The sequence below is a fragment of the Lytechinus variegatus genome, chromosome 3, assembly GCF_018143015.1.
Source record: "Lytechinus variegatus isolate NC3 chromosome 3, Lvar_3.0, whole genome shotgun sequence".
Classification (NCBI taxonomy): Eukaryota; Metazoa; Echinodermata; class Echinoidea; order Temnopleuroida; family Toxopneustidae; genus Lytechinus; species Lytechinus variegatus.
The window spans coordinates 62,133,330-62,145,815 of record NC_054742.1 but is presented as its reverse complement, the minus strand read 5'-3'; the positions used below and the strand labels follow the sequence as shown (position 1 = coordinate 62,145,815).

At 36.5% G+C, this 12,486-nt stretch overlaps 1 protein-coding gene across 1 annotated transcript; it reads left to right on the top strand.

The window, feature by feature from the left end:
- The first annotated feature begins 1,258 nt into the window (after window positions 1-1,258).
- LOC121411584 lies at window positions 1,259-10,981 on the top strand. The gene is made up of 6 exons (XM_041604376.1): window positions 1,259-2,018; window positions 6,795-7,125; window positions 8,020-8,168; window positions 8,794-8,874; window positions 9,500-9,753; window positions 10,094-10,981. Exons 1-6 carry the CDS (start codon window positions 1,380-1,382, stop codon window positions 10,170-10,172), a joined length of 1,533 nt encoding a protein of 510 aa, XP_041460310.1. The 5' UTR covers window positions 1,259-1,379; the 3' UTR covers window positions 10,173-10,981.
- Window positions 10,982-12,486: the final 1,505 nt, after the last annotated feature.

The following is a 12,486-nucleotide window of genomic DNA, read 5'->3' as shown; positions in this document are numbered from 1 at the left end:
ACCCATTTTAGAGAATTTTGGCGGTTTTCGTGGTTACTTCCCTTTTATGCTTAAGTTAAAATTATCTTTTTTGAATGTTTACATCATGAACCTGAATTTAAAAAAAAATGAATTGAGAACACCAGGAAAGATAGATTTATAAAAAGATAATGTAATGCATAAACATGAACATGTTATTCTGTTTCATCCTGGGATTTCTTTCAAAGTCCGTCCATCTGTTTTCAACAATATCTTAAAGGAATGGTTTCTTTCCACATTCAATAAATATCAGAAAATTACGAGATTAAAAATTCATGGTTGATGATAAAAAGGGGTTCAAGCTAAAAAGAGGGGGCACACGTATGCCTTCATTGTAATTTTACATTACAACTTATTAAGCTTTCTTCTCAAGGGGTGGGGCACGTCCCCTGGATCAGCTGTGACTCGTCAGGGGGGGGCAATCTGCCCCCCGGTTAGGTACGCTAGTGTTACTTCCCTTTGTTTTATGTTGAATATAGGTGATAGATATTTGATTTATATTGAAGGTGATTAAAAAAAAGAAAAACATCAATCATTATCATCTTGTTCTCCTGAATATTTTGATTCTCGACCGTAAAAATTATTGGGGATGATAATACTGGCCATCCCCTCAGAAATAATTGGGGGGGGGGGGTCGAGGGAGGGATATATCCCCTCATGATCGAACCATGCAGATATGCCTAATTCCATACTATCCTCTCTACTGACATGGTCGCCCGGACGCGTTTGCCACTTAATGCACCCCATACCCAGCCCCACAACATCACTGAACATATCAAGTATTGCTGGTCATGAATGTTACTTTGCTTGAACACCATATCTTCAAGCGGTCAAGCGAAACAGATTGCCTCTTTTTTGGCGGGAAATCTGGTTCGACATTCCATTCGCTTGTAATGTGAAAGCTATGAGCCATTCGAACTGCATACTCCCCGTTTCAAAATACGGATCGGAGGACTATTCTCGTCAGATCAAGTGAGATTAGTTATCAAAGTCAAGTGAAGTATAGGTGAGCTCTCATGAAGTAATTCAAATCATCCTTTAATAATTTAGAGGGTAAGATGAACGACTGAAATAGTACCCTCTTAACCGGGTCTGTATGAGTGGAACAATTCCCTTGTTAAGGTATCAACAAAAGCAACGTAAATGTTTTGAATAGCTCATGACAATCATGCATTGTAAATATCGGAATTCTATCACCATAGTATGTGAATACATTAACAACTCGTCTCTTGCGCAATACTTCTCAGAATCTAAAGGCCGTTTGCAAGCTGTGCTTTTTTAAGAACGCCTATACGTGCTTATGTGTGAACACCGATTAGTTGTACGTTAGAAAGTGGACGAGACAACACAGCACTTGCATCATGTCGTCATCATCCACTACAACTCCGACATCGCCTCGCTCGAGAATGGAGGCAACGAAGACGGGTATCCATGGTCGATTGTATCGCATCAAGAAAACATGCGCACGTGTTCGGCTACTAGATCTCGACAACGAGGAAGCTCGGGTCGACATCGCCATCCTCCGTCGGATCCTAGGCTTAGGCGTCAACGATCTCCGCGATGTTCTTCGCCGCAGCGCCCACGTCCACGTTGACTTGATGCCGATGAAGGCAGCCCCTCGCATCTTTCAGCGGAGCAGTGCGCCGTGGAACGTGGTCAACATCCGACTCGCAAATGGGGAACCGGTGGATAAAGCAGCAGCCGTCTTTGCCAACCCAGCCGCCTATTTCATTGGGAAACGGAACATGCAGATTCCTTTCAAGCGATCACGGCCATGTATCAGGCCAGAGATGACGGGGATCGTCGTGGAGGCGATCTGGAGTATCTTCAATGAGATGGATGTTGCAAGTATCGATGTCAAGGATATGCTGGAGAAACTCAAGGGTCGTTTCAGCAAGAATGAGCTACCAGTGATTCATGGAGAGAGTCAAACTCTATATCAGAGATTCCGGAGATGGTTTATGACTCTTCCTCTCTACTTCACACTAAGATGGGGCAAGGTAAATAATAATTTCCCCTTTTCATTCCACAATAATAGCTTGGTGTTTTACTTTTCTGTTGATAATTTAGTATGGATGTTTATTTTAAGTGTAACTTCTCCATCCCCGCCAAATATGGATATTTAGAAGACTTAAATGATATGCCATACTTTTGCATTGTTCAAATAGAAATGTGACGGGATGATGTATGATTAATTTACCATATTGTTGCAAAAGTGTTAAAAGAAGGCAAGTTATAATCTACATGGGCGAATACACAATTTCATAATGGAAGGGACGCATAATATGTTTCAATATGATATCCACAGCAAAAGGACAATGTTTTTTTTAATCAAAATGAATACTTTTACCTTGTCTCTGACAAAAGTATCACAATGACATTCCAATTAACATGTGCCCTTACTTTCCTTTGATTTCTCAATCGCCAGTCCACAGCACTAAGGAATGAAAAATTCAAGTGAAGGAAAGGCTGCGAATATATTTGTTTTCTTGTTTGTTTTCCCTTGTTATGTAATGTACTTTGTTTGGATAATTTTGTTTGATCTTTTATGTCTTCATTGTTCTTAAAGGAGAAATATATTGATTATAAATGTGGTCTTATTATATATCAATGGAAAGGTAATGATGTGGGGATCATCAGTGGGTCAATCAAAAATACCGAAAATAATACAAAAAGGTGAAAATCGCCGATTAAAAAACGCTAAAATGCCCCTCCGAAATATGCCTCGCATCGGTCTCTGAATTGACTGGAATTTGATGACGTCACTGTCTGTACGAGAGGCGTGATTGGCTCTCCCAAGTGAAGCTCCACTTGCATGCAAAACCTGTTGCGTGGGTACGTTTTCTCCACACTGTCAGTGAATACTTCCATCATGAAATGAAAGAAAACCCAGAATTTTATCTAGATTCGGATTTTCAAATTGATGATTTTAAAGATGAAGAGAATGATGATGAAGTGAACAACACAGTGACGTAGTTCGAGGTAAATTGGGGGAACTATGCCGATGATGATGATGAAAATTCAACTTGCCTGACGATCACAAGTCATGTACATGCCGATTCGCTACCAACTCATGCAGCTGCTGCTACAAGTGCTAGCCAAATTAAATCCATGAAAATGAATAACCACATCCAGACAGAGTCTATCATAAGAAGGAAAATAATGATATAACTGTACTTACAAACAAGTGAATAATCCGAACCTGAAGGCAAATCAACTCAACGAATAGCAGCAGACGATATGCACCGACGATAAACTTCATGTGGCTGGGATAGATTGTCACTCGTTCTGTTAGATGTAATTTGTAACTCATTAATTTGACAAAATTACGAAACTCGGGGAATTATTTATATATATAAAAATATAGTACATCTCTTATTATTTTTTGTATTACGATAAAACCTGTTTTGAAGGAAAACGCTGAGGTAAACTAAAATTACATGTAAAAGATCATCCCCATCTCAAACATGCACGTATTCCTTCCTTGCTCGCCTTGCTGATTGAGAGCTGTGCAACACGTGCATAGATCTATTCTCTAAGCCAAGGCGAGCAAACAATACGGCATGTGGTTGTGATGGTTTGTTTACGATCACACAATGCTACACATGATGGGATGATCTTTTACAACTAATTTTACCTCAACGTTTTCCTTCAAAACAGGATTTATCGTAATTCAAAAAATGATAAGAGATGTTACTATATTTTTATATTGATAAATAATTCCCCGAGTTTCGTAATTTTGTCAAATTAATGAGATAAAAGTTACATCTAACAGAACGAGTGACAATCTATCCCAGCCACATGAAGTTTATCGTCAGTGCATATACCATATCGTCTGCTACTATTCGTTGAGTTGATTTGCCTTCAGGTTCGGATTATTCACTTGTTTGTAAGTAGTTATATCATTATTTTCCTTCTTATGATAGACTCTGTCTGGATGTGGTTATTCATGTTCAGCATGAATTCAATTTGGCCCGCGCGGTGTAGCTAGCACTTCCAGCAGCATGAATTGGTAGCGAATCGGCATGTACATGACTTCACTTGTGATCGTGTTGCAAGTTGAATTTTCATCATCATCATCGGCGTATAATATTCCCCCAATTACCTCCAACTACGTCACTGTGTTGTTCACTTCATCATCATTCTCTTTATCTCCAAATGAATCAATTTGAAAATCCAAATCTAGATAAAATTCTGGGTTTTCTTTCAATTCGGGATCGAAGTATTCAGTGACAATGTGGAGAAAATGCACCCTTGCAACAGGTTTTGCATGCAAGTGGAGCTTCACGTGGGAGAGCCAATCATGCCTCTCGTACAGACAGTGACGTCATAAAAAAACCCCAATTTCGCGGACGTAATTCTGCGTGTTTGAAGCATTCAGAGAGAGAACTTTAAACTATCAATTAACCGAGTTTCATCGGTCTCCATGATGAATGATGTACACCATCGTGTTCTCCTTATTTTCTCCTTTATTGTGATATATGATTCTCCATTTTTACGATTTTCAATATATTTCTACTTTAATGTCACGGTACACTCGTCACAAGCACTGCTTACAGAGTTTCTACCTCCATTGTTATTAAATTTTTGAAATTGTATCAATGCTTTTGTTGAATTGAATTGAATGCAATTGAATTTAATTGAATACATTATGTGTATATTCAATTATCAAAAACAAATACAGCGTAGTCTAATAAGAGTGAATTAAATATACATTGGCTACTTTGATTTAAGTTTTAAAAATGTGAGCTGCGAGGTCCCACTTGTCACTTGTGTCTGTGATATGTTATAAAAGTTAAGCCCGGAAAAACAGTGTGTGTTTTATTGATCAGGGGAGCGTTTCATGAAAGTTGTCGGCACTGACAAGTTGGCTTTCTCCGACAGTTACCATAGTAAAAGTCAGAGGCAAGTGCAAAAACCAAGGATTTCACTGAAATTGTCAGCACCAACAATTTAAGCGCTGAAAAATTTCATGAAACGCCCTCCAGATGCCTGTAACAGGCTGTCACCTGTCTAGCGTCCGCTTGCGTAATCATTTTCGCAAAACGAGATTGATTAATTTTTCCATTTTTAGCACCACAAATGCTATCTCCGAGCTTTTTAAAAACATTTTCGTGTTTGCGCGAGCAAACTTCAAAGCTTCGGAAAGAATACTGTTCATATTGCATAAATCAATTCTTTACTAACAATTTCTCAGGGTCAGTTTTATTTTAGGACAAATCAATGTTGGATTCATGAGTTGAAACTTTTTGAGGGGTCCGCATTCTACAAGCTTTGCTTTTCAGTGGACCCCTCCATTCTTCTCATGATATATAATTATATTGAATTAATTATATTCAATTATATTGATTATATTGATTTAAATTTGACATGCATGTTCATTTATATTTGAATCACTTATTGAATATGTATATCATTTATTCAATGTTGAATTTTGTTCATGCTTTTGTTTTAATGGAATAGATTTATCTTGTATTTTATTTATTGAAATTGAAATTGAAAATGGGGACGGGGCGCCACCTCGGGTTGCCGTAAAATAATAAGAAATAGTGTGGGACCAAACTCCGACACTAGCTCCTTCCCTGTTTACGAGAGTCATGCAACCAGAACAATCATATGGCGGATCTGCTGGAGGGGGGGGGGTAGTACGCATTTATACGTCCCAGCTCATCGGGTTTTTTTTTTTTGGGGGGGGCAAACCAACTTGTCAAACCCCCTTAGCAAAAAGCTAGATCCGCTCCTGATGCCATCATATTTAAATTATATCCATGGATCTATTTCATGAAACGTGGACTAGGTTAAATATCAAGGTCGTCTTACACGATTCCTAGGTCACATGATCAAGGTCAATGTCATTTATGGTCAATGAACCTAGTATTATCATTTAAATGTGTTTGTGTTAGTGGTTTATTCATCTTAGCTGTTTTCAAAGTCACTGCCGATATAATGAATTGCGTAATGCAGGCGAGACTGCCAGAGGCGTTCCACTTGTTCGGGGTGTTTAGTCTGTAAAGAAAATTTGACAAGTAAAAAAAAAGAAGACAGGAAAATAAACGAAAGAAGGACTTTCACTCCAAAATCAGCTAATTTTTTTTGTCAAGAAAAAAAACAAAACAAAACAAAACGACACAAAACCAAGGTTTTCGCTCGAAATATGGTGATTTGGGTCAAAGCACTCCATAATTGCATACCAACCAAATCTTGGGGTTGCTTCAGTATACCCATCACCCTCCGCCTAACATAGGGACACGTCTCCACACCGTGATGAATTTCCATATCAATATTTCTGGATGGGTTTAGGAGCGCCGAACATCGTCAATTTCCCCTAAAATGGTCCCTTGCAAACACGATAATGGGTCCAACTTGAGTATAAGTGGGAAAAAGGGACCCAATAATTACTCTGGTGATTTCCGTATATTTCCCTTCAATTTTTGTTCATTCATGCTTGGTCATAAGTGTCAATTTATTTTTTTCCACAGAACATAGTAAATTAGAGTAGGAAATCTTTAACCAAGTCAAATTGCTTGAAAGCTTTAAGTTAGGTCTAATATTGTTAAGGACAAATTTTTTGTGTATTTTTATGTCTATGGATAGGCCTGTCTCAAAGCATGCCTTTAAATATTTCTTTATTCAAGGAGTTAAAAAGAAAAAAAAGAATGATATGATTTGGAAAAACAGACCATATGAAGTTATTATGCCTTCATTGTAATGGATTACGTCAGATTTTCTATTGAAGTCAGCGAATCAAAAACCTTTCATTTTCTTATATCTTAAAGGAGGACGGAGCGACCATGATATCTCTCCATCCAGGGTTCGTTGAAGCCGACATCCAGAAGGAGATACGACGTCGAGCTCTTCTTCTCTTTAAGCGACGCAGTCGGAACGGACGAAGGCGTAATCGCAGTCGTAGTCGTAGCATTGGCAGTGAACACAGCGATGGGGATGTGTCTATTCTTGAAGAACAGACACCAATCCGTGCTAGCACTGCCCGAGTCCCGGTCATCAACGAATCTGCTAAGTGCTCCGTGGTAGTCGATACATTGTTCAAAGATTCGGCTAAAGCTGGTATGCTCGTCATCAGCTTCGATTGCAAAGGACCCATTCTAGGTAATGAAACTCGGGTCCAGATATAATCACGTGTATCCCAACTTTCTTTGTATACCCCCTTTCATCACAATGTAATTTCTTGTAATTACTGATCAGAAGAGGACTCTTGCTCAAAATTAAGTGAAAATAAAAAGGATTGATAATTGGTGTGTATATTTTCTTTTTATGAGATTATTAAGTACATGTAATTCATGTATTAGTTATGAAAACGCAAAACGTTAAATATTTTTCTTTTCAAATTCAGAGAATCAAAAAAAGGGAAATCTCCGAGAAGGACAATGTTCGAGGTCATGCTATAGAACGAGTTGGGATTGAACTAAGATTCAATCATTCTTTTTAACTTTTTTCATTTTCTCCCCCAAAATTAAACATAATTATTTTACATATATTTACTTTGGTGATTTTTATCGGTAGATTGTCGATTCGTATATTGTCAACTTGTCCATTTGTTACAAAGTCTAACTTCATTTTAATCTAATGCCATTCCGTCAAAAACCATTTAGTCCATAATCACTTCGTCTAATCTCCAGTTCGTCTATGGCCATTTCGTCTCATAACCAGTTGGACTAATACATTTTTCTTTTCATTCATTTTCCCTCAACACTTGAAACCAATTTTAAATGCAACTCGAGAATATCTAACGCACGTCTGAAATACGCACTACTGGTTGATTGAAATAAAACTCTGCTTGATTTTTGTAATTACATTTGATTATAATTTTCTTTTTGCAACGAACTCTTTTAAAAATTCACTATTTTGTTTTCATGACGTAATCAACAAAGGTAATTTTGATTTTTTTTAAAGAAGGCTATTGTCTTGCTTGTTTATTAACCAGTCACTTATCAGAATTGATGTTCATAGTTCAAATAAATCTTTGATATGTTACATTTTCAGAAGATGAAAAGATGGATATAACCCTCGTCCAATTGTCAACCATTGATGGTGAAGTATGGATATTTGACGTAACCGAGAAAGAGGGAAAGACATCTTTGATGAAAGAAGGACGCCTTAAAGAACTACTGGAAGCAGATCGTGTCATGAAAGTACGTAACCCCCGTCTCCCACCCCCCCCCCCTCCCGAGTCCTCACGGTTCCACAGAAGTTTTTGTTTCAACTAAAGTTAAAATCATCACGAGTCATGGTCATGTACACACAAGAGGATTTTATCAAATACTATTCAACTATTGAACTATATTACTCTATCAAACGTTCTTATGATTAAAAAAAGGGAAGAAAGGTCTAATAATACAGAGCAATAATATTTCGTCAGTCACGGGAAAATGTCACAATTCATTGTCTCGACCACTGATAGTTGTATATTTCTCTGGTAACCTCACATCGCTGTAAGGTTGACAATGTTAATGATAACACGTTGTATGGCCATCAGTGCACCTCTTCTATACACCTACTGAGAATCTTGCTGAGGGATTGGACTAAAGTTAATCACGTGATAGTTTCAATGTTCACTTTAGCCCCTCCCCTTGGCACCAACCCTGATGAATATTTATGAAGGGAGACGTGTGACCTTTCGAATCCCATGTATACTAGACGATGACTGTAACCATTACTGATATCACCCTCCATGTTTAATTTGTATTAAACCATGATCTCATACCATAAATGCAAACATTTGTTTTATTTTCGCATTTGTTACAACTCTGATTTCAGGTCATGCACGATTGTCAGAAAACTGCCTCTAATCTCTACCGTCAGTTTGGGGTCAAGTTGGCTAACGTTTTTGATACAACGGTATGTATTCCGTGATGAAAAAATAGAATAATTTGAAACATTCAGATTCAAACCTAGACATGTTAGAAGTGGGTTTCGCCGGGTACTCACGTTCTACGAAAAACAGAATTTATCATACATGCCATGAAAGTTAGCAATTTTTCATGTAAGGAAACGTCTTAAATTTTGATTATGAGATTCCCTCGATGCAAAGAACACTGTCTTGCAACATTTGCCGATCTGCGATTCGATGGTCTACATGAAATCTAATGATGAAATTCATGAAGTATGTTTGCCATAACAACCAGGTATAACATGTTTACCTGGCCATTTTATTTTAAATTTCAAACCTTCCTGTAATAATGATAAAATCTAAAATATCATTTTCACTATTTACTACAAAACACGATCATATTTATAGAAAACATAATTTTACCGTAGGAAATTAAGGCACCTTTTTCGGAAAGTAAAACAGCTTAAAGAGATGGATGGCTGAAAGATGAAAAATCACAAATTAAATCGAATAAATCCCTAAGTATTAGAATTTGATTACTGTTCCAGATCAGTCTTTGGCCTGTAACGATTCTTTAGCGTCAAATAAATATTATGAATCATCGTCATCATAGTATCGTTTTCCCCCTTGCAGTTGGCCTATGAGACATTACTGAATCAGTGTAACGTCTTCCCGGTCGAACGTGAGATTGCCCGACATCGCATCGATCTAGGCTCTCTGTGTGAGATGGTAGGAGAGAAATATGGCGGTGAAGATGATAAGATGTCTGAGATTCTAAAGAACAACCCCCACATGTGGCAGGACCGTCCTCTATCTGAAGACCTGGTGAAGAATGCTGCTGGTACCGTCAGGGCCTTGGTACCTCGAGTCTTCAACAAACTCGATCGGTAAGCCCCTTCCTTACCCCCATCTCATTTAGTTTAGGATCCCTCATTAAAGAGTTTGTCTTTTAAGGTATTTTTTGAAGGGTAGAAGTGTCCCCCAAGAGTTATACTGTACTAAATTCAGGATCCCACACATAAAAAGAAACTTGTCTATTAAGATTTATTTTACTGTTGAGGGGGAAGAAGCATTCTGGAAACAGTTTCGATCTTGTTTTAGTCCTAAAAAAAATAAAAACAAGTGATAATTGTAGCATCAAAATAAAATATGTTCCCCCTTTATTATCTTATTTATGTTTTCCCTTAATTTCATCATATTCTACAAAATTTTCTTTACTTTTGTTAGCCTCATACATCCTGCCTGGCAGCAGTATTTTGATTGGATGTGTGAAGAAACCCTTCGACAGGCCCAAACTACCAACTAGAAGGATATATAAAAACTGAATCGGCCGATCAGACATGTGTCTCTGACAACGATGTTATGACAAGATTAAAAAAGGAACGCTGTGTCATAACTATTTAGACAGTTGTTCGTAGTTGGACAATAAAGATTTAAGTCCTGTGTTGAGATTTAGCGAGCCAAAGAACGCAATGGCCATGGCAAAAACCATGTAATTGGTAGAACCAAGAACTCTCTGTTAATTATTTCGGATAATTTAAGGTAGACATGGTACTTGTGATACTTAATGTAGATTTTAAGAGTATTGAGATGACCTTAAAAGAGCTTCCATAATGTAGTTGGACGAACTGACTCATATTGTTTAAATCATAGGACGAGTTCCCATTGTTTTGAAAGTTCATTTTACTCTTTTAAGGGAAAAATGCATCCACGATTACTTTTGTTGCAGCCTTCTATCGAAAGAGTGAATAGGGGTTCAGAACCCATATCTTTGCAAAATAATTAGATATTTTGATGTAATTGTATTGATTTGTATGAATATGTTGCAATGACTATACTGCAGTTGAATTATATAGGCCTAAAGTAGCGTAAGCTTTTCGAAAAATATCTAAATAAGGACCAATAAGCGTATATCCTTGGTAAATGAGAAAATATGACTATAACAATAGAATTTATTTGATTAAATGTCTCCGAGATAAGATAACTCCTCACTTATAGGCTTGAATACGATACGACTGTGCATATTGTGCTTACAATCAACACTTTGTATGTTGGGAAAGAAAATTAAGATCTAGGAATTATATCATGTGAACTGACTAATCACGGAATAAAAATTGAAATCATTGATAATGATTGTTATCTTGTACAAGATGGAGTCGAAGGTGATGATGAATCTAATCTGGGCAATACAGCCTTATCATGGCCAATGAATATGATTTTGATGATGATATTGTAATCTTATTCATGTCAAAATGTTATGTTATGTTATGCTATATTGTCAAATTTGGCTTCTTTAAAAATGCAGACTTGTGTGCTTAAAGGACAAGACCACCCCGTCAAAAAAATTGTTTGAATAAAAAGAAAAAATCCGACAAGCAATACTCTAGAAATTTTTATCAAAATCGATGTAAAAATAAGACAGTAATGACATTTTTACGTTTGTCACAAAACAGTTATATGCACATCACTCACTATTTCTTTTGTATTTTATTTTAAGAAATATGAAATATCCTAATTTTCCCCTCATTGTCCTGTGAAACAAAGTTTTATTTCTCCCTGAACGTGTGGAATTATAATTGTTTAACATTTTATGGATCAGTCAAGTTGGTTCTCATTTTCAAAACTGAAAAATTGAAATATTGTTTATTCAAACAATAAAAAACAAAAGAAATAGTGAGGGACATCATCGACTCATTTGCATGTGACTAATTTGTGCATATAACTACTTTGTGAAAAATAAGCGAAACCTCAAGATGTCATAAATGTCTTCCTTTACATCCGATTTTGATGAAATCTTAAGCATTATGTTTGTCTGATTTTCCTCTTTGATTCAAAACAATATTTTTCTGAGGTGGACTTGACCTTTAAAAAGCAGTTTTGTGATTCATTTTCATTCTTCATAACCTTATAATAACCTTCATTAGTTACATTATTGGACTCCCATTTTGATATTGTTCAGATTCAAATAAGCGTTTTTCCCTTTTTTTTTCTTTCTCAGGATTTTTCTTATATTGAAAGTTTTAGTTGCATTTATAATCCATGAAAGTGATAAAAAGAAAAATTGATGCCGATTGACGTTTCTTATTTGAATGTAAATGTAATTGTCATTTGGTGGTTAATAAAGGAGTATTGTCTTTTGTATTTTGGGGGGAATTTAATTGTGATATGGTTGTTAATCCAACGATAAAGGAGTATTGTCTATTATTTTGGGGGAATGTAATTGCCATTTGGTTGTTAATCCAACGATAAAGGAGTATTGTCTTTAGTATGTTTGTTTTTGTTTTGAATTTTATATTTATTTAAAAGAGATTATTTCAAATGAAGTTTTCACGTTTATTAACATTACGTTTTGTTACGTTTTCCGTTCTAAACTCTGGAATAATAGAGTATAAAATAAAACGATTGTGTTGGAAAAAGATTAATGTGATGCTTTCTTTTTTCATGATATATAATAGAGTTTTCATACAATGTAATGTGGCTACCCCCCCCCCCATCCGATAGCATATCAAGTATATTTCAAGTAATCTAAAATACTACATCGATAATGACAGTCTTATGGTGGGGTTCTATCGTCCTCGCCAATATTATTTCAGTGACTGTCGGCCTCGGCTAATTCAAAT

What these genes read in the sequence shown, in the direction of transcription:
- LOC121411584 (XM_041604376.1), top strand. Translation starts at nt 1,380, where the DNA reads ATGTCGTCATCATCCACTACAACTCCGACATCGCCTCGCTCGAGAATG. An exon ending in TCACACTAAGATGGGGCAAG is followed by an intron (nt 2,019 to 6,794) that starts GTAAATAATAAT and finishes TATATCTTAAAG; the next exon opens with GAGGACGGAGCGACCATGAT. An exon ending in TTGCAAAGGACCCATTCTAG is followed by an intron (nt 7,126 to 8,019) that starts GTAATGAAACTC and finishes TTACATTTTCAG; the next exon opens with AAGATGAAAAGATGGATATA.